The sequence below is a fragment of the Salvelinus namaycush genome, chromosome 15, assembly GCF_016432855.1.
Source record: "Salvelinus namaycush isolate Seneca chromosome 15, SaNama_1.0, whole genome shotgun sequence".
Classification (NCBI taxonomy): domain Eukaryota; kingdom Metazoa; phylum Chordata; class Actinopteri; order Salmoniformes; family Salmonidae; genus Salvelinus; species Salvelinus namaycush.
The window spans coordinates 33,403,248-33,426,783 of NC_052321.1; the positions used below are offsets into that span (position 1 = coordinate 33,403,248).

At 44.3% G+C, this 23,536-nt stretch overlaps 1 protein-coding gene across 1 annotated transcript in view; it reads right to left on the minus strand.

Moving 5' to 3' along the window:
* The window catches only part of mapkbp1 (mitogen-activated protein kinase binding protein 1), a 72,768-nt gene that overhangs the window by 40,819 nt on the left and 8,413 nt on the right, over positions 1-23,536 (minus strand). Inside the window, exons 2-4 of the mRNA XM_039009113.1 lie at positions 18,772-18,863; positions 4,517-4,579; positions 2,629-2,686 (exon numbers count right to left, since the gene is read on the minus strand). Of these exons, the coding sequence (XP_038865041.1) occupies positions 2,629-2,686; positions 4,517-4,579; positions 18,772-18,863 (213 nt within the window). The remainder of the gene's footprint in view (positions 1-2,628; positions 2,687-4,516; positions 4,580-18,771; positions 18,864-23,536) is intronic.

Consider the following 23,536-nt stretch of genomic DNA (forward strand, 5'->3'; position numbering starts at 1 on the left):
GGCCAAAGACTCCGGCCACCCTGTCATAGACTGTTCTCTCTGCTACTGCACGGCTAGCGGTATCGGAGCGCCATGTCTAGGTCCAAAAGGCTTCTTTACCCCAAGCAATAAGATTCCTGAACAGCTAATCAAATGGCTATCTGGACGATTTGCATTTTCCCCCCACCCCCAATTATAGCTGCTGCTACTCTCTATTTATTATGTATTCATAGTCAGTTTACCTCTACTGTACCTACATGTACATAAACTCAGCAAAAAAAGAAACATTCCTTTTTCAGGACCATGTCTTTCAAAGATAATTTGTAAAAATCCAAATAACTTCACAGATCTTCATTGTAAAGGCTTTAAACACTGTTTCCCATGCTTGTTCAATGAACCATAAACAATTAATGAACATGCACCTGTGGAGCGGTCGTTGAGACACTAACAGCTTACAGACGGTAGGCAATTCAGATCACAGTTATGAAAACTTAGGACACTAAAGAGGCCTCTCTATTGACTCTGAAAAACACCAAAAGAAAGATGCCCAGGGTCCCTGCTCATCTGCGTGAACGTGCCTTAGGCATGCTGCAAGGAGGCATGAGGACTACATGAGGACTACAGATGTCAGGGGCAATAAATTGCAATGTTCGTACTGTGAGACGCCTAAGACAGCGCTACAGGGAGACAGGATGAACAGCTGATCGTCCTCGCAGTGGCAGACCACGTGTAACAACACGCATCTCCTGCATGGCCTTCAGTCCTAACAGCAACCTGCACAGGATCGGTATATCCGAACATCACACCTGCGGGACAGGCACAGGATGGCAACAACAACTGCCCGAGTTACACCAGGAATGCACAATCCCTCCATCAGTGCTCAGACTGTCCGCAATAGGCTGAGAGAGGTTGGACTGAGGGCTTGTAGGCCTGTTGTAAGGCAGGTCCTCATCAGACATCACTGGCAACAACATCGCCTATGGGCACAAACCCACCGTTGCTGGACCAGACAGGATTTGCAAAAAGTGCTTTTCACTGATGAGTCGCGGTTTTGTCTCACCAGGGGTCATGGTCGGATTCGCGTTTATCGTCGAAGGAATGAGCGTTACATCGAGGCCTGTACTCTGGAGTGGGATCGATTTGGAGGTGGAGGGTCCGTCATGGTCTGGGGCGGTGTGTCACAGCATCGTCGTTCTGTGCGTGATTTCCTGCAAGAATGGCAGTGTTCTGCCATGGCCAGCGAAGAGCCCGGATCTCAATACCATTGAGCACGTCTGGGACCTGTTGGATCGCTAGGGCCATTCCCCCCAGAAAATTCCAGGAACTTGCAGGTGCCTTGGTGGAAGAGTGGGGTAACATCTCACAGCAAGAACTGGAAAATCTGGTGCAGTCCATGAGGAGGAGATGCACTGCAGTACTTAATGCAGCTGGTGGCCACACCAGATACTGACTGTTACTTTTGATTTTGACCCCTCCTTTGTTCAGGGACACATTATTCCATTTCTGTTAGTCACATGTCTGTGGAACTTGTTCGGTTTATGTCTTAGTTGTTGATTCTTGTTTTGTTCATACAAATATTTACACATGTTAAGTTTGCTGAAAATAAACGCAGTTGACAGTGAGAGGACGTTTCTTTTTTGACTGAGTTTATTACCTCAATTACCTTGACTCTGTACCGGTACACCCTGTATATAGCCTCGCAACTGTTATTTTATTGTTGCTCTTTAATTATTTTTTATTTATATATTTTTTACTTCAGTTTATTTTTGTAAATACTTTCTTTACACTTTAAAAAAAAAACTGCATTGTTGGTTAAGGGCTTGTAAGCAAGCATTTCACTGTTGTATTTGACGCATGTGACAATTATTATATATTTTTTTATGAAATAAATATCATAGACTACAGTAGCAGCTAGGTAGAGTAAACCCATGGTTAGGGATGTTGGACAAAAGGAATTTGCTTTTGGTGCACTTCTTTAGAAAATAACACAATCAGGACAGCTGATGACGTATAGCTCTTTTAAAGACAGAACAGAAGCAGACTGTGTGGACAGGGGGACCTCCCTTTGAGTGCATACATAGGGCAGCAGCAGCTTGCAGCATGGTCAGCTAGCTACACCACAGAGGACAGACAGGCAGGGTGAGCACCAGCACGCACCCTTCTGCTACATCCCTGGAAGTCTCCCTCTCTCCGTCTGTCTCTTCCCCCCCTTCTCTCCTTCCTCCCTATCTCTCTCCTTCAGACAGCCAACAGAGTGGGTCTGCCACCCTGCCCCCTCCTGCTGCCATGGCAACCCTGCAGCAGCACTTTCACACACACTTGTCTGGCTAATAAGCTCCTAGTAGATGGGAGAGGATTAGACTAGCACGCACGAACGAACGAGAGCGCATGCACACACAGACACACACAGGTGCAGTATACAACAATCTGTGGGTATGTTTTGTAGCATTCACAGCTATAGAAGCACTCCTTTGTAGATGATGTGGCACAGACAGAGTTCCATTTATGAACTCTGGGGTTGTACACTGGTATGGTAGCTTTGCCACGCACTGGCAGTGGAGCGGGAAACAGTCAGCTCTTTTCGAGACAGTTGCAGTCCATTTTATCACATCATCACAGCATGCAAAAACACAATGAGAAGACACTCACCTCTCCTGTGACCACATACTTGCCATCAGGGGAAAATGACAGAGTGGTGATGGTTTTCCTGTGAAGAAGAGAGACAGGAGGGAGGAGAGGAAACATTTTATTACTGTTGAAGAGAAGTATGCATCCTGGTCTCAAGGGGGTTTTCCTCTTGGGATGTACTCTATGACAATGGCATACTCATACTCACCACAATCGATACATCAATCTGATGATTATTAGTATCATACACTAGAGTAGAGCTCAGAGCCAGGCTCCTTCACTTCTAACGTTCTGTAGTGGTTGGCTCAATGGCCTGTGACTGGGAGTCGATTCGCTGGTTAAAAGGTTCGATTTCAGGGTGTTTCTTCAACTGTTGAAGCAGTTATCCAGTCCAGTACTCGTACACAGAGATATTGTCTGCATCTCAAATGGCACCCTATTCCCTATGTAGTGCAGTACTCTTTTTAAAGAAATAGTGCACTATATAGGGATTAGCAGTGGTGTAAAGTACTTAAGTAAAAATACTTTAAAGTACTACTTAAGTCGTTTTTGGGGGTATCTGTACTTTACTTTACTATTAATACTTCTGACAACTTTTACTTTTAATTCACTACATTCCTAAAGAAAATGATGTACTTTTTACTCCATCCATTTTCCCTGACACACAAAAGTACTCGTTACATTTTGAATGCTTAGCAGGACAGGAAAATGGTCCATTCATACACTTATCAAGAGAACATCCCTGGTCATCCCTACTGCCTCTGATCTGGCGGACTGATCTGGCGGACTCACTAAACACACTTGCTTTGTTTGTAAATGATGTCTGAGTGTGTTGGAGTGTCCCCCGGGCTATCTGTAAATGTAAAAAACAAGAAAATCGTGCTGTCTGGTTTGCTTAATATAAGGAATTTGAAATGATTTATTCTTTTGATACTTAAGTATATTTCAGCAATTACATTTACTTTTGATACTTAAGTATATTTAAAACCAAATACTTTTAGACTTTTACTCAAGTAGTATTTTACTGGGTGAATTTCACTTTTACTTGAGTCATTTTATATTAAAGGTATCTTTACTTTTACTAAAGTATGACAATTGGGTACTTTTTCCACCACTGGGGAATAGGGTGCGATTTGTGACGCTCAATTTTTTCCTTAGCTAAACTGTCCTAAAAACGTTTGAGGCCTAGCCAAGCAGCTTTTATCTTATCAAATGCTGTACTAAGCAAATGCACACATGGCATTATTACTATACTGTAATCTAATCATGGCGCTGTAATAATTTGTTTGTAGAGTGATGAGCTGTAGAAGTAGGGTGACGAGGGTATAAAGTTCAAATATTAGCCTCCAGCCAGGAGAGCATAATGAAACAAAACCTTCTGGGTATATTACGGTTAGAATGGTTAGAATGGATGGATGGAGCTACTCAGTCACACTGACGTGACCACATCTACTTTTGCTCTTCCCCACACATGAAAGGGGTTGGCAGAGGCTTTGAAGCCGTGGTGCTCCTTTGGTCGTGGCTGACTCTGTCTGTCCAGTGCTCTCAGTCTTCACTCTTTACATAAGCCATGTTGTGTTTGACAAGTCACTCCAGGTTAGTTCCCTGCCTCGCATTGACTCCAGGTGGGCTGTATTTACAGGGCCTAATAACAGGTCATCTACATGATGACTCTAAGCCACATATATGCACCAAATCAAGAGACACTAGCATCATGGCAGGGCTGTTACAATCCTCAGTGTTGCAGTTTTGTTTTTGTATGTATGCTATGTATGAGGACGAACCCTTAAGCCTAAGTGACAGTGACTAGCTGTCTGGATCCATCCATTCCCCTAGTGTGCCTGGCCGGCCTGGGGGTGACTGACTGAACAGGAGGCAGCAGCCATACAGTATGACGACGGAGCCTCACCTGGAGCTGTTAAGGATGTGATGCTGTTTGTTCTTCTTGGGGTTCAGCAGCACCACCACACATCTGTAGTGAAGAAGCAGGGGAGAGGAGAATAGAGGTTAGACTACCAAATAAATCTAATCAAAGTTTATTGGTGTACTCAGATTTGGAGATGTTATCGCAGGTGCAGTGATATTTAGCAACACACACACAATTCAAAAAGTTAAAATATAAAAAATAAATCAGAACCGGCAATGTCAGAGTCTGGAATGAAGGGCAGAGTACCGGGCGGTAGCTGGCTAGAGACAGTGTCTAAGGTGCCAGGCAGAGTACTGGGCAGTGGCCGGCTAGTGATGGCTGTTCAACATTGTGAGGGCCATGCCAAATTTCTTCAGCCTCCTGAGGTTGAAGGTGCTGTTGCGCCTTCTTCACCACGGTGTCAGTGTGGTGGGACAATTTCAGGTCCTTGGTGATGTGCACGGCAAGGAACTTGAAGCTTTTAACCCTCTCCACTGCGACCCCTTCGATGTGGATGAGACGTGCTCCCTCTGCTGTCTCCTGTAGTCCACGATCATCTCCTTTGTTTTGTTGACGTAGAGGGAGAGGTTTTGTCCTCGGCACCACTCTGCCAGGGTACTTAACCTCCTCCCTGTAGGCTGTCTCGTCGTTGTTGATCAGGCCTACCACTGTTGGAGTTGTGCGTAGCCACGCAGTCATGAGTGAACAGGGAGTACAGGATGGGGCTGAGCACACACCCCTGGGGGGCCCCCGTGTTGAGGATAAGCATGGCTGAGGTGTTGTTGCCTACCCTCACCACTTGGACCCAGTTGCAAATTGAGCGGTTCAGTCCCAGGGCCCTGAGTCTTAATCACGTCGGCAATGGAGATCAAGAGCCAATAGTCCTCGTAAGCAGCGGGGGCCTCCGTCGGCGGCTCTGTGTTATTCTCCTCCAAGCGGTGCAAAGAAGGTGTTCAGCTTATCTGCGAGTGAGGCGTCGGTTTCAACGACATGGCTGGTTTCCCCTTCATAATCCGTGATTATCAGAAGTCCCTGCCACATGCGTCTCGTGTCCGAGCCGTTGAATTGCGACTACACTTTATCTCTGTACGGTTGTTTCGCCTCTTTGATCGCCTTACGGAGGTCATATGCCTACTCAGGGGAATGACTACAACAATCAAGGCTCAGCAGTTGACTCCTAATTCATACCGCAAAGTTCTAGCTAAAAAGAAAAGTTAACTAATTAAAAAGAAAAGTTAGGTAAGCAGTGAACATCAATACAGCTACAGTGGAGCGTGTGGAATGAGTCACGACAACAACATCAACAACATGATATTCCCATTTACCAAGCATCTAGCCAAGAATGACCCATGAGCCGCACTAAAATAAAGTTACATAAATACTTAATAGTTTTTCCGGTTAAATATCAGAGTAGCGTACAGCACGGTTACAAAGTCACTATGTGTGGGAGTAAGTGAATGCGTGAGCACTGAGCAGCATGACCAAGCAAACACCATGTTGCCTTTTAAAGGTACTTCCTTTTGTTGTTTCATCTCCCAGTGGGGTAACCCTCCTAAAAAGAGACTAAAAGGGAACGATGGCCTTTTATCCTATTACATGGCAACAGGGAAGATGAGAGGACACTCAGAGGACTTGTATATTCAGTCACTGACAACTTGTCAGGGCGAAGCACTGGGGTGATCATCAGAGCTGCTGAGAAAGCCTTTGAATTGAAGTGCTCCAGGTGTACAAGGGATACAATCAAAGGCACTATGACGTCATTGAGATTGTGCAGACAGAAAGGAATACAAAAGAAGCTGGTGCACCATGGGAAACTCTACAGTAGCCACACCATATTACTGTTTGCTAAGCTAGTAGCCTAACTACCACAGAGCAGCTGACAAAGATCATCTTAGGGGGTCTGCAAGTAGGCCTAAGTAAGATAATTGTAAACGCAAAATGTTTTTCTTCCAGAGTACTTTCACTGGAACTGTAAGGTAAAAAAGAAAATGCCATAAAAGGAGAGAGGGAAAGCTGTTGTCATACCGCAGAGTTAAAGGGAAAATCCAATCAAAAATGTTTTATTTTCATTTTTTATTAGTCCACTGTTGACATAGTCCCAAAATGTTTTGCAGGTCAGCAGTCAAGTTTTCAATATATTAGACTTTCAAGAAGCAAAGTGTCACCAGCCACATCGTCATGATGCAAAACCCATCAAGCTCAGTTTTGAAAACACTGACGGTGCAAGTCAAGTAGATATTCCTACAACATTCCTCTCACTGCACACTAGCCAGATCTGAATCTGGGTTAGTTGTGGAATTACTTAAGGCAAGGGCTGATTTCAAAGTTTTACTGTTAACCTACAAAGCATTACATGGGCTTGCTCCTACCTATCTTTCCGATTAGGTCCTGCCGTACATACCTACACGTACGCTACGGTCACAAGACGCAGGCCTCCTTATTGTTCCTAGAATTTCTAAGCAAAATACTGGAGGCTATAGAGCTCCATTTCTCCTATAGAGCTCCATTTTTATGGAATGGTCTGCCTATCCATGTGAGAGACGCAGACTCGGTCTCAACCTGTAAGTCTTTATTGAAGGCTCATCTCTTCAGTAGGTCCTATGATTGAGTGTAGTCTGGACCAGGAGTGTGAAGGTGAAAGGAAAGGCACTGGAGCAACGAACCGCCCTTGCTGTCTCTGCCTGGCCGGTTCCCCTCTCTCCACTGGGATTCTCTGCCTCCAACCCTATTACAGGAGCTGAGTCACTGGCTTACTGGTGTTCTTCCTTGCCGTCCCTAGGAGGGGTGCATCACTTGAGTGGGTTGAGTCCCTGACGTGATCTTCCTATTCGGTGCCGTGGCGGAGATCTTTGTGGGCTATACTCGGCCTTGTCTCAGGATGGTAAGTTGGTGGTTGAAGATATCCCTCTAGTGGTGTGGGGGCTGTGCTTTGGCAAAGTGGGTGTGGTTATATCCTGCCTGTTTGGCCCTGTCCGGGAGTATCGTCGGACGGGGCCACAGTGTCTCCCGACCCCTCCTGTCTCAGCCTCCAGTATTTATGCTGCAGTAGTTTGTGTCGGGGGGCTAGTGTCAGTCTGTTTTATCTGTAGTATTTCTCCTGTCTTATCCGGTGTCCTGTGTGAATTTAAATATGCTCTCTCTAATTCTCTCTCTATTTCTCCTGCTTGCTCTCTCTCTCATCCCGCACTCCCTCTCTCCCTCTCTCCCTCTCTCCCTCTCTCCCTCTCTCCCTCCCTCCCTGAGCCCTAGGACCATGCCTCAGGACTACCTGGCCTGATGACTCCTTGCTGTTCCCAGTCCACCTGGCCGTGCTGCTGCTCCAGTTTCAACTGTTCTGCCTGCGGCTATGGAACCCTGACCTGTTCACCAGACGTGCTACCTGTCTCAGACCTGCTGTTTTCAACTCTCTAGAGACAGCAGGAGCGGTAGAGATACTCTGATTGATCGGCTATGAAAAGCCAACTGACATTTACTCCTGAGGTGCTGACCTGTTGCACCCTCGACAACCACTGTGATTATTATTATTTGACCCTGCTGGTCATCTATGAACATTTGAACATCTTGGCCATGTTTTGTTATAATCTCCACCCGGCACAGCCAGACGAGGACTGGCCACCCCTCATAGCCTGGTTCCTCTCTAGGTTTCTTCCTAGGTTCTGGCCTTTCTAGGGAGTTTTTCCTAGCTACCGTGCTTCTACACCTGCATTGCTTGCTGTTTGGGGTTTTAGGCTCGGTTTCTGTATCAGTTGATGTAAGAAGGGCTTTATAAATACATACAATACTTATCTTTTGTCATTCTAAAGTTTCTGAATTAAATGGGAATTGTGTAGCGATTATCATTCAGCAAGGGATTGGGAATATTTTCCACTTGCTAAAACTCGTCACTCACGATGCATTTTGCATCATCATGAAGATGTGACCGGTGACACTTATTTGAAAGTCCAATATCTTGAAAAGAACTGCTGACATGCAAAACATTTTGGGACTGTATCAACAGTGGACTAATGAAAATAATACCAAAATATAATTTTTGAGTGGATTTTCCCTTTAATAGGTGTCTCCAAACATGCTGTACTGTGCTGAGGCATGGTCCTACAGACATGCCAAAAGTTACGTTACCCCAGTCCACTCCTAAAGAGTCTCCAAAGAATCAAACTGGGCACTGTGACTGAAACCCGATACATAGCATGTGTGATGCTTAATAGAGTAATGCTCCTCAGTCCTTTGCCCCTCAGTGAACTGTCTCCTACTGAGAGAGAAGGCCAGAGGGAGGGAGGGAGCCAGGGAGGGTGGGAGGGAACAGCTCATGGCAGACAACAATCATGGCAGACTTGGTCTACCCTGGCACAGCTCAACCCCGGGGCAACTCACATTCCCTTAGATACATACACAGGTACCAAGATGGCGCCGACAGAGATTGTCGCCTCACTTCGAGTCCTTAGGAAACTATGCAGTATTTAGTTTTTTTATGTATTATTTCTTACATTGTTAGCCCAGAAAATCTGAAGTGTTATTACATACAGCCGGGAAGAACTATTGGATATAAGAGCGACGTCAACTTACCAACATTACGACCAGGAATACGACTTTCTCGAAGCGGATCTGTTGTTCGGACCACCACCCAGGACATTGGATCTAATCTCAGAGGCCGACCCAAAACGCGTCGCCATAGGGGAGGGAGTCGGAGCGGCCTCCTGGTCAGACTTCAAAGGCGTGCACATCACACACCGCTTCCGAGTAAATTACCCGCCAATGTCCAGTCTCTAGAACCAAAGGTCAACGAAATTAGGACAAGGATTGCCTTCCAGAGAAACATCAGAGATTGTAACATTCTCTGTTTCACGGAAACATGGCTCTCTCGGGATATGATGTCGGAGTCGGTACAGCCACCGGATTTTTTCATGCGTCGCGCCGACAGAAACAAACATCTCTCTGGTAAGAAGGGCTGCGGTGTATGCTTCATGATTAACGACTCATGGTGTAATCATAACAACATACAGGAACTCAAGTCCTTCTGGTCACCTGACCTAGAATTCTTTACAATCAAATGCCGACCACATTATCTCCCAAGAGAATTCTCTTCGATTATAGTCACAGCCGTGTATATTCCCCCCAAGCAGATATCTCGACGGCCCTCAAGGAACTTCACTGGACTCTATGTAAACTGGAAACCATATTTTTAACAAAGCTAATTTGAGAACAAGGCTACCTACATTCTATCAGCACATTGACTGTAGCACTCACGCGGGCAATACACTGGACCACTGCTACTCTAACTTCCGCAATGCATACAAGGCCCTCCCCCGCCCTCCCTTCGGCAAATCTGACCACGACTCCATTTTACTCCTACCGTCCTATAGGCAGAAACTCAAACAGGATGTACCTGTGACTAGAACCATTCAACGCTGGTCTGACCAATCGGAATCCACGCCTCAAGATTGTTTTGATCACGCAGACTGGGAAATGTTCCGCGAAGCCTCATCGATTTATAAGCTGACTCGGTGAGTGAGTTTATAAGGAAGAGCATTGGAGATGTTGTACCCACTGTGACTATTAGAACGTACCCTAACCAGAAACAGTGGATAGATGGCGACATTCGCTCAAAACTGAAAGCACAAACCACCGCATTCAACCATGTAAAGAGGTCCGGGAATATGGCCAAATATAAACAGTGTAGTTTTTCCCTCCGCAAGGCAATCAAACAAGCGAAATGTCGGTATAGGGACAAAGTGGAGTTGCAATTCAACAGCTTAGACACGAGACATATGTGGCAGGGTCTACAGGCAATTACTGATTACAAAAAGAAAACCAGCCACGTCACGGACACCAACGTCTTGCTTCCAGACAAAATAAACACCTTATTTGCCCGCTTTGAGGCTAATACAGTGCCACCGACGCGGCCCGCTACCAAGGACTGCGGGCCCCCCCTCTCCTTCTCCGTGGCCGACGTGAGTAAGACATTTAAACGTGTTAACCCTCGCAAGGCTGCTGGCCCAGATCTCATCCCTAGCCACGTCCTTAGAGCATGTGCAGACCAGCTGGCTGGTGTGTTTACGGACATATTCAATCGCTCCCTATCCCAGTCTGCTGTCCCAACATGCTCCAAGATGGCCACCATTGTTCCTGTACCCAAGAAGGCAAAAATAACTGAACTAAATGACTATCGCCACGTAGCACTCACTTCTGTCATCATGGTGCTTTGAGAGACTAATCAATGATCATATCACCTCCCCCTTACCTGCCAACCTAGACCCACTTCAGTTTGCATACAGCCCCAACAGGTCCACAGACGATGCAATCGCCATCACATTGCCATATCCAATCTGGACAAGAGGAATACCTATGTAAGAATGCTGTTCATTGACTACAGCTCTGCATTCAACACCATAGTACCCTTCAAGCTCATCATTAAGCTTGAGGCCCTGGGTCTCAACCCCGCCTTGTGGAATTGGGTCTCGGACTTTGACGGGCCGCCCCCAGGTGGTAAAGGTAGGAAACAACACCTCCACTTCGCTGATCCTCAACACTGGGGCCCCACAAGGGTGCGTGCTCAGCCCCCTCCTGTACTCCCTGTTCAACCATGACCGCGTGGTCATGCACGCCTCCAACTCAATCATCAAGTTTACAGAAGACACAACAGTAGTAGGCTTGATTACCAACAACGACGAGACAGCCTACAGGGAGGAGGTGAGGGCATTCGGAATGTGGTGTCAGGAAAACAACTTCTCACTCAACGTCAACAAAACAAAGGAGATGATCGCGGACTTCAGGAAACAGCAGAGAGCACCTCCCTATCCACATCGACGGGACAGTAGTGGAGAAGATCAAATCAAATCAAAGTTTATTTGTCACGTGCGCCGAATACAACAGGTGTAGACCTTACAGTGAAATGCTTACTTACAGGCTCTAACCAATGGTGCGGGAAAAAAAGGTCTGTGTGTGTGTGTGTGTGTGTGTGTAGGTAAGTAAAGAAATAAAACAACAGTAAAAAGACATTTGAAAAAAGAGTAGCAAGGCTATATACAGACACCTGTTAGTCAGGCTTATTGAGGTAGTATGTACATGTAGGTATCGTTAAAGTGACTATGCATATATGATGAACAGAGAGTAGAAACATCACGGACAAACTGAAATGGTCCACCCACACAGACAATGCAGTGAAGAAGGCGCAACAGCGCCTTCAGTGAGAGAGAACGAGAGAGAAAGAGAAGCAGACTGCATCTCAAATAGCACCCTATTCCCTTTGTAGGACACTACTTTTGACCAGAGCCCTTTAAAGTAGTGCAGTATAATGTAGAGATTAGGGTGCTATTTGGGACACAAGCTCTGTCAGTGGTTGATTACCTAGGCCCCCGGATCGTGTTTTAGGCTGCCTGCTTGCTGGTGTCACATTCAGAGAGCAGCCAGAGGACTTGTGGGAAGACAGGACATGCAGGCCAGCTGGGCCGGAGGGAGGGAGACCACACCACAGAACAACTCCTGTCCGCTGTGCTGTCATCTCATTCAATAGCTAGAAAAGAAGCTGCACGTTGCTGAGTGAGTGCACTACGACGTCAATTCCTTCAATTCTTTGGCTGTCATCTGGTTTGTGCTTTAAAAGCCTTTGTCAGCGGTAAAGGAATGCCTCATGGCTGTCTACTCTGTGGCATTACTTAAGCCAGAGCCACAGGGGTGGGAGGGGAATGATCTCATGTTTCAATATCCCATTACTCATCTCACCACAAACACTCCATATACTTCCGCCAGCCACAGTTCCACCGGGGTTCACAGGGGAAGCGAGAAAGTGTGGAATATTGAGTCGTTAGTATCTAGCATATCTATCCATCTATCTATAACATCATTATTATTGGATTGGAGAGTGTATTTATATAGAGAATGTGCTGGGATTGACAAACAGGGTTCAGATCAATGACCTTAGGAGGACGGTTGTGTAATAAAGGTGAGCTTCCTCTCTCGGGCAAAATAATCCTACACGTTCTCTTTCACACAGGGCAGACTGCAGTACTAGGCCAGCACAAACTGTCGACTGCTATCCTGTTTTGTCTATCCCAGACACTGCTGTTCATCCTGTGTCTGCAAGCACAGTCAAATAAACACAGTTGGCTATTTATTAGCAAAGCCATGAATCAGAAATTCACAGTATCCCTTGAAGAATATGTGCTGCACTCCCTCCCTTGCAAGCTGGAGTGCTTGGTAGACAAAATGACATGACTACAGTAACATGACTACAATTAAGCTAAGCATTACGAAAGGTCTTGTGCTTTCGTCAGACGAAGCATGTTTTCCCCAACTAGAAAAGAACACTACCATGCAGACATTGGATGTATCCCGTCTGTCACCCTATATAGAGCTCTGGTCAAAAGGAGTGCACTATGTGCCCTGATCAATAGTTAAACACCATATAGGGTGCTATTTGGGACACATACAGTACCAGTCTAAAGTTTGGACACACCTACTCATTCAAGGGTTTTTCTTTATTTTCACTATTTTCTACATTGTAGAATAATAGTGATGACATCAAAACTATGAAATAACATATATGGAATCATGCAGTAACAAAAAGTTATTTAACAAATCAAAATATATCTAATATTTGCGATTCTTCGAAGTAGCCACCCTTTGCCTTCATGACAGCTTTGCACACTCTTGGCATTCTCGCAACCAGCTTTATGAGGTAGTCACCTGGAATGCATTTCAATTAACAGGTGTGCCTTGTTAAAAGTGGAATTTCTTTCCTTCTTACTGCATTTGAGCCAATTAGTTGTGTTGTGACAAGGTAGGGGTGGTATACAGAAGATAGCCCTATTTGGTAAAAGACCAAGTCCATATTACGGCAAGAACAGCTCAAATAAGCAAAGAGAAACAACAGTCCATCATTACAGACATGAAGATCAGTCAACGTGGTACATTTCAAGAACTTAGAAAGTTTCCTCAAGTGCAGTTACAAAAACCATCAAGCGCTATGATGAAACTGGCTCTCATGAGGCCCGCCACAGGAAAGGAAGACGCAGAGCTACCTCTGCTGCAGAGGACAAATTCATTAGAGTTACCAGACTCAGAAATTGCAGCCCAAATAAATGCTTCACAGAGTTCAAGTAACAGACACATCTCAACATCAACTGTCCAGAGGAGACTGCGTGAATAAGGCCTTCATGGTCAAATTGCTGCAAAGAAACCACTACTAACAGGACACCAATAAGAAGAAGAGACTTGCTTGGGCCAAAAAACATGAGCAATGGACGTTAGACCGGTGGAAATCTGTCCTTTGGTCTGATGAGTCCAAATTTGAGATTTTCGGTTCCAACAGCCGTGTCTTTGTGAGACGCAGAGTAGGTGAACGGATGATCTCTGCATGTGTGGTTCCCACCGTGAAACATGGAGGAGGTGGTGTGATGTTGTGGGGGTACTTTGCTGGTGACACTGTCAGGATTTATTTAGAATTCAAGGCACACTTAACCAGCATGGCTACCACAGCATTCTGCAGCGATACGCCATCCCATCTGGTTTGCCCTTAGTGGGACTATCATTTGTTTTTCAACAGGACAATGATCCAACACACCTCCAGGCTGTGTAAGAGCTATTTGATCAAGAAGGAGAATGATGGAGTGCTGCATCAGATGACCTGGCCTCCACAATCACCCAACCTCAACCCAATTGAGATGGTTTGGATTGAGTTGGACCGCAGAGTGAAGAAAAAGCAGCCAACAAGTGCTCAGCATATGTTGGAACTCCTTCAAGACTGTTGGAAAAGCATTCCAGGTGAAGCTGGTTGAGAGAATGCCAAGAGTGTGCATAGCTGTCATCAAGGCAAAGGGTGGCTACTTTGAAGAATTTAAAATATATTTTGATTTGTTTAACATTTTTTGGTTACTACATGATTCCATATGTGTTATTTCATAGTTTTGATATCTTCCCTATTATTCTACAATGTAGAAAACAGTCGAAATAAAGAAAAACCCTTGAATGAGTGTGAAAGTTGTGTCCAAACGTTTGACTGGTACTGTACTTTCACAGCAATAAAACTATTGTTGTCCAACATGGTAGCAAGCACATAATCTTGTGAAAGTATTCTGACTTCAAAGCAATATAAATAAAATATTGACTTATCTGACAGGTTAAGTTATAGGCACCTTCAGAATGTGTTGCCTACATTGGGCCTACCGGTATATTTGAGAGGCCATCGTTCAAAGATCATTTGAAAAACAAGTTAAAAATAGAGCCTATACCTATGGCTAATTCATGGTAGGCTGAGTAAAAGTATTGCCACACGGCCACTACCATCATCATCAGTCACCCATCAGCCATCTGGTGGGTTGGTTTAGCAGACTGACAGGTGGTCAAGCCTCTGAGATGAGAAAGCCCCGCAGGGTCTGTGGTGTCAACAAAGAGGAGATATCAGTTTCCTTCCAACCCAAGAGAGGAGAGACAGAGACCACCCTCCAATCTGCCAGTCCACTCCAGACCCTACCCCTCCCCCCATGCTGATCCTGTCTTATTTCTCATCCTCTGTTCATGCTGAGACAGACTGGACGACCTCGTTGTTAATCTGCCGTACTGCAAGTTTCCTGTCCTGTCTGCCCAGTACGGCCAGAGTAAGTGGCTAACAATGACGGTGATATCTAGTGCTTCCCTGAGCTCAGCGCCAGCTATGCTGCTTAAATCCGCTGAAACCCCGAAGGCAGCATACTGTAGCTGTCCAAACGTTGGCATCTATTAAATGTATCGCATCGGAGCCATGCGAGGGTGCAGCTTTTCTTTTCTAAGTGAACCAATAAGAGAGACTACAGAAGAGTGACATACTGTACAGTAGTCTTGATAAAGAGCAAGTGAGAGCTCATGGGAGCCAAATATTTACTGCCTCAGGATTTAAGCTATTCTTAGTAGTCGAAGCATTAATTTGAGCTGCATTTTTGTATTCTCCTCTACATTGATTTTTTTGTCCGTCCATCGCCTTAAGTCTTTACGGAATCCTTCTGAGAATACAGCAGGCTTGTTTGCAAGCTTGCAGTTACAAAGGCTCAGGCTGTAGTAAGACCCTCCAGCAGAGAGCTGCAATGCAGCACAGAGGCAGAGCAGAGCCCACTCCTCTTCTCCGGAGCAGAGTGGTCTAAGGAGTATTCCCCTCACACATACGCACCCCCCCCCCCCCACACACACAGTGCTACTACTGACCCAGTTTGCTGCAGTGCGGTGCGGTCAGGACGAGGGTCTGTGGCACACATCTATTCATGCATGTTAGATTTATCCAGCAGTAGGACATTTAATTCTCACTGAGGACATTTATTCCACATCACTAGACATGCCATCAGAGGTCTCTCCACAGTCCCCAAGTCCAAAATACATTTGCGGCAAGGCAATGCACAGTATTATACGGAGCGATGATCACATGGAACTCCCTTCCATCTCCCATTACTCAAGCAAAAAGCTATATTAGATTTTTTTTTAAATGATAAAACATCTCATGGCACATTAGGGATTGTGAAATGACACACAAACACAAGCACACACACAATCATTGTATTGAAATGTGAGACTGTTGTCTATCAGTGTTTTGTTACTCGTCATGTTTTATGTTTTTGTGTGGATCCCAGGAAGAATAGCTGCTGCTTCGGCAAAAGGATCCAAATTAACCAATACACGACAGATGCTGCTTCAGAGGACCCAGCCATACATTCATTCAAACCCCATACAGTACTATCCTGTTCAATAATCGCACATATCGGATCGGGTGTGTTCGTAGATTCACACTGGAGTGCCATTTGCTCCATCCTAACCAGCTCCCCCTAGCAGAGCTGGTTAGGCTGTTTTCATGTTATCCAGAGCGTTGGTGACTGCAACTGTACTACCGCTGGCAACAATTTCATTATGCTTTCTTGCCAACGTTTACTGACAGTGGGCATATTCAATGGGTGTTGAGCGTTCGTAAATTCATCAGTTATTCTGCGCTCTGGCACACTCAGACGAGAGCGCTCCGAAATTGGAGTAGATAGCCAGAGTGAATTTACGAACGCACCCATCATTCTAGGTTGCACTGTATATATAGCACAATGGAAATTGACCTAAAGTGTGCTGCATTCAGGTTCTGCCATAAATGTTCTAACAATAAAGAGGTATGTAAAGGTGTAATTTAAGACATTTGCAGCAAATGCTGATATCCTTCAGTCATCATAGACAAAACTAGTTGTACAACAAAGCCATTGTAAATCAAACAAATATCCTCCCTCGTCACACACTCAGCATTCAACAAATTGGGATCCTGATATTCCAGTTTCCCAATACCCACATAGATGACTGTGCTGTATGGATGTTTGTCTTGATGATAAAACCAGCCGGCCCTGGGGGCCTATCCGTTATGAAACCACATAACATCATGTGCCAGTAGAATGGAACAGTCCCACAATGATATAAGGCTACTTACTACTACAACAACACTTCAGACAGACTAGAGTAAGGCTTGGCATAGACAATCTCCTGTTTCTGCAGCCTAAAGCAGCTTGATGTAGGCTACAAGTACACCCCCTTGGACAGGATGCTAGCCAATCAGACCAAGTATTGTATAAATAGAAAAATCTCATATTCTGAAGAATATGAGCAGGTAGAGCTAGTAAACCATTTCTACATAGCCTAATGTTTTACTCATAAAAAGGGACACATCTATGGGGACCAGACCAGTTCATCTTTAATTAATTAATAGCTTTTGCCAAGATGTAATTTGTGTAGCTGTGCACAGGCACATCCAGTACCAGTCAAAAGTTTGGACACACCTACTCATTCAAGGGTTTTTCTTTATTTTTACTGTTTTCTACAGTGTAGAATAATAGTGAAGACATCAAAACTATGAAATAACACATATGTAGTAAACAAAAAAAGTGTTAAACAAATCAAAATATATTTTAGATTCTTCAAAGTAGCCACCCTTTGCCTTGATGACAGCTTTGCACACTCTTGGCATTCTCTCAACCAGCTTCACCTGGAATGCTTTTCCAAGAGTCTTGAAGGAGTTCCAACATAAGCTGAGCACTTGTTGGCTGCTTTTCCATCACTCTGCGGTCAACCTCATCCCAAACCATTTCAATTGGGTTGAGGTCGGGTGATTGTGGAGGCCAGGTTATCTGATGCAGCACTCCATCATTATCCTTCTTGGTCAAATAGCTCTTACACAGCCTGGAGGTGTGTTGGGTCATTGTCCTGATGAAAAACAAATGATAGTCCCACTAAGCGCAAACCAGATGGGATGGCGAATCGCTGCAGAATTCTGTGGTAGCCATGCTGGTTAAGTGTGCCTTGAATTCTAAATAAATTCCGACAGTGTCACCAAGTTCCCCCACACCATCACACCTCCTCCTCCATGCTTCACGGTGGGAACCACATGCAGAGATCATCCATTCACCTACTCTGTATCTCACAAAGACACAGCGGTTGGAACCAAAAATCTCAAACTTGGACTCATCAGACCAAAGGACAGATTTCCACCGGTCTAACGTCATTTGCTCATGTTTTTTGGCCCAAGCAAGTCTCTTCTTCTTATCGGTGTCCTTTAGGAGTGGTTTCTTTGCAGCAATTTGACCATGAAGGCCTGATTCACACAGTCTCCTCTGGACAGTTGATGTTGAGATGTGTCTGTTACTTGAACTCTGTGAAGGATTTATTTATCTTAACAGGAAAATAAAACATCAGCAGATTCACAGGGAATACATTACATAGTTGGAGAAGCAATTCTCCAAGCCGCAGCTTCATCCTAATTGTCAAACATAGACAACTGATACCTTATATTGGTTGTTGGGGTGGGATTTGCATGGGGTGGCTTCAGAATTTATTTGGGTATTCATCATTTCTTACCCATTGGTAGGAAGAGGTTTGGTCCAAATCAGATGTTGGGTACTGTATTTACTGAATCCTATACATTAAAATGCAATAAATGTAATTAATATTAGCTTAATTTCTCTGAGACAAAATGTTATTTTAACAAAATAATGTTTAGGAATGCTAACTACAGAAACCATTTTTAAATAATCTGATATGGTGGGTGTAATGGCTTGCTGAAATGACATGGAAAGACAAAAGAGAAACGAACACAAGTAGCAGAAGGACAAGATGTGGGAATTTAAACGAGGTGCAGGACTAGGCATACACAGTAAACCTATTCACTGTACTACTCCACATTCATTGTCACATATTCCTGTGGATTTCTGCACAAATTAGGTGCAGTTGTTGGGTGTGGTTTTGGTGTGTAACGGGTGTTCACCACGGTCACTCACCCAGCTGGGTAGGCCACTAGTCCGGAGCGAGGGTCGCAGGCCAAAGCACGGTTCCCAAATGCTGTGATCCCCAGCACCTTCTCTAATGTCACCTGAAAAATAAATAACACAGAGCTTATTATATCCCCACAATAAAATGAATGGGAACACACATTACATTATACCATGTTGTTAAATAATTCATACACAAACTACAGGCCAAATGTGTGGTATTTTGCTAAATGAAAGCAGGTGTTCCTAATGTTTTGTACACTCAGCATAATGATTTGCATGTCATTGTGGCAGTATGGGGAAAACACTGCATGAAACCATCTTTACTCTCCAGCTGTAACACACACATCCTCCCTCACACACTCTCTCTGTCTCCCCCTCTCATATAAACACACATACCATTCTCTCTCCCACAAACACATACACACACTGTTCCCAACTTTAAAAACGTTAGGCACCAAACAGAATATAAGGAGCACCAGAAAGAGATAGATTGTTTTATATAGTTTAGGCTTACATTACATGCTGACCACACCGCTCACGTCGCGTGCTTTGCAAAATAAATGTACAAATACATGCTATTCAATCATTGTACCCACACCGCTCGCACGCGTCAACAAGGTGCTAAAACAGAACTTGGTTCTACTTGTGACGCTTAATACGCTGCAAGTCCTGCCTCTCCCATCTCCTCATTGGTTTTTAGGAGCATATACACACGTGCCATCTCCTCATTGGTTTTTAGGAGCATATACACACGTAGGTGATTGAAAGATGAAGAGGCCCACACTGCAGTCAAGTGGGTAGTGGTAATGCACCTTAACGTTGGTTGCCAACTGCCATATAAAGTCCAAAGAAGAAGAAGAAGCCTGAATCAACATGCGTGTGGTAGCAGACCCTTTTCCTTTCTTCCAGTGCCAATCAAATTTGCCTCGATCTAATGCCAAGTTACCAGGTTGCTAGCTAGCTAGATAACATGACTGAACGGCATTGTTTGTTATTAATTAGCGGCCCGGTATTAATACGGTAGCTCCGGTTGTATGGGTCATATTTTCTTAACCATTTGAGCTAGAGACGAGACGTTTTCTTCGCTGTAAAGCACGCATGCCTGTCGCGAAGCCGTTTTTCCTCCCTGGCACTGCAGCGTGACAGCGAACTTGCAAAGCCTACTCAGATTGGCCTGTGCTCTTGGTTATATCAGGTCAATGTACCAACTTTGCTCGCTCTGTGTGCTGCTCCAATGTACAAAGGTAATGACAGGGTCTGCATCCCCGCTCGCTATCACGGCTAAATTCTATTTTAAAAACTGATGGAGGTATAGGGGAGCAGGCGCCAGAGGGTAGATGGTAGGGCCGAAACATTTGGTAGTGTCATCTGAAACTGTACTACGGTATTCTAAATGTTATCATAAGTATTATGATGTTTTGGTCCCTTGATATTACCGTGGTACCGGTATATCGTGAAACACTTGCCTGTACAGAATACAAATATTCCAAAACATACAAGGCACTAAAATAATACTGTAACAAATGTGGTAAAGCAAAACATTTTTGGTCCAATACACACATTACTGAGTACCACTCTCCATATCTTCAAGCACAGTGGTGGCTGCATCATGTTATGGGTAGGCTTGTAATAGTTAAGGACTGGGGGTCTATGGACCAAAGATCTGTGGAATGGTCAAAATAAGTGCACTATGTGAGGGAAAAGGGTGTCATTTGGGATCCATACACTAATGCTACTATAGGTTCAAGGTACAGTAATCTTCTAGAGCTGCACTCACTGCCTTAGAAATAAATCAGCCCCAGGATAACAAGAAAATCCACTCCTTACTTCCCTCGTACTCAAACAAAAGTGGCCTATTCGTTTTGTCTGACTCCCTACTCCAGAGTGCTTCACGCTAAGCCAGTAGGCTATGTCTGCAAAAGCTTTCCATCACCTCTTATTAGCCTACACCCTAAGAAAACAAATGAATGAAGCTCACTTCAATAATTAAACAATCACAGCAAAGCTGATGATGACTCATATTATGTATATATCATTAAGCGAAACTAAATACAGACAATAGGAAGAAGTAGCATGACTTCAACACCTCCAGGCTGTGGAAGGACTATTTGACCAAGGAGAGTGATGGGGTGCTATATCAGATGACCACAATCACCCAACCTCAACCCAATTGAGATGGTTTGGGATGAGTTGGACCGCAGAGTGCTCAGCATATGTGAGAACTCCTTCAACACTGTCGGAAAAGGATTCCTCATGAAGCTAGTTGAGAGAGTGCCAAGAGTGTGGAAAGCTGCCATCAAGGCAAAGGGTGGCAACTTTGAATAATCTAAAATGTAAAATATATTTTGATTTGTTTAACACCTTTTTGGTTACTGCATGATTCCATATGTGTTATTTCATAGTTTTGATGTCTTCACTATTATTCTACAATGTAGAAAATAGTCAAAATAAAGAAAAACCCTTGAATGAGTAGGTGTGTCCAAACTTTCAACTGGTACTGTATATATCATGGTGTACAAGACACCTGTCTGATTCACACCTGTCTGAGTGGACTAATCCATTGTGGAGGCCATGGGGATGGCACAGTGCTACTGAAATTGCATATGGTTATATTACATAAGAACATTGTTGCAACACTAATAAAAAATTATATTATTTTATAACAAATGCGCTTTCTCCCGCGTTGGATAGTGGTCACTGTCCAAGGTTCTGAAACACATCAGTGCGCTTTTGAATTGGCGCCTTTTCCTAGACCATGTTGCTATGGGCATCATAGCAAAGTTAACCAGCATATTGGTGTTGAGGACAATGTGGCGGAGGCAGCAGCAGAATGAGGAGACTAGAAAACAACCCTTGCCTTATTGTCTAAGAAAAGTGAGTAGAGAGGAAACCCCAACTTAATCTATAATCAACAGCCTAACTGATAAATGTGCCTGGCTTTATAAATCATCCATATATACCACCATTCAAAAGTTTGGGGTTATTTAGAAATGTCTTTGTTTTTTAAAAGAAAAGCACATTTTTTTGTCCATTAAAATAACATCAAATTGATCAGAAATACAGTGTAGACATTGTTAATGTTGTAAATGACTATTGTAGCTGGAAATGGCAGATTTTTTATGGAATATCTACATAGGTGTACAGAGGCCCATTATCAGCAACCATCACTCCTGTGTTCCAATGGCACGTTGTGGTAGCTAATCCAAGTTTATCATTTTAAAAGGCTAATTGAAAACCCTTTTGCAATTATGTTAGCACAGCTGAAAACTGTTGTTCTGATTAAAGAAGCAGTAAAACTGTCCTTCTTTAGACTGGTTGAGTATCTGGAGCATCAGCATTTGTGGGTTCGAATACAGGCTCAAAATGGCCAGAAACAAATACCTTTCTTCTGAAACTCGTCAGTCTATTCTTGTTCTGAGAAATGAAGGCTATTCCATGCGAGAAATTGCCAAGAAACTGAAGATCTCGTACAACGCGGTGCACTACTCCCTTCACAAAACAGCGCAAACTGGCTCTAACCAGAATAGAAAGAGGAGTGGGAGTCCCCGGTGCACAACTGAGCAAGAGGACAAGTACATTAGAGTGTCTAGTTTGAGAAACAGACGCCTCACAAGTCCCCAACACCAGTCTCAATGTCAACAGTGAAGAAGCGACTCTGGGATGCTAGCCTTCTAGGCAGAGTTGCAAAGAAAAAGACATATCTCAGACTGACCAATAAAAAGAAAAGATTAAGATGGGCAAAAGAACACAGACACCGGACAGAGGAAGATTGGAAAAAAAGTGTTATGGGAAGACAAATCTAAGTTTGAGGTGTTCTGATCACAAAGAAGAACAACCGTGAGACGCAGAAAAAATGAAAAGATGCTGAAGGAGTGCTTGACGCCATCTGTCAAACATGGTGGAGGCAATGTGATGGTCTGGGGGTGCTTTGGTGGTGGTAAAGTGGGAGATTTGTACAGGGTAAAAGGAATCTTGAAGAAGGAAGGCTATCACTCCATTTTGCAACGCCATGCCATACCCAGTGGACGGGCTTAATTGGAGCCAATTTCCTCCTGATCTGTTTCACCTGTCGTTGTGATTGTCTCCACCCCCCTCCAGGTGTTGCCCATCTTCCCCATTATCCCCTGTGTATTTATTCCTGTGTTCTCTGTTTGTCTGTTGCCAGTTCGTTTTGTTCGTCAAGCCTACCAGCGTTTTTTCCCTTTCTCCTGTCCTTGCTATAGTTCCTGTTTTCTTGTTTCCTGGTTTTGACCATTCCTGCCTGCCCTGACCCTGAGCCTGCCTGTCGTCCTGTACCTTTGCCCCACCTATCTGGATTACTGACTTTTGCCTGCCCTTAACCTGTCCTTTTGCCTGTCCCTGTTCGAATAATAAACCTTTGTTATTTCGACACTGTCTGCACCTGGGTCTTACCTTAAACGTGGTACCTACAACAGGACAATGCCCCAAAGCACAACTCCAAACTATGCAAGAACTATTTAAGGAAGAAGCAGTCAGCTGGTATTCTGTCTATAATGGAATGGCCAGCACAGTCACCGGATCTCAACCCTATTGAGCTGTTGTGGGAGCAGCTGGAACGTATGGTACGAAATAAGTGGCAATCAAGCCAATCCAACTTGTGGGAGGTGCTTCAGGAAGCATGGGGTGAAATCTCTTCAGATTACCTCAACAAATTGACAACTAGAATGCCAAAGGTCTGCAAGGCTGTAATTGCTGCAAATGGAGGATTATTTGACGAAAGCAAAGTTTGAAGGACAAAATTATTATTTCA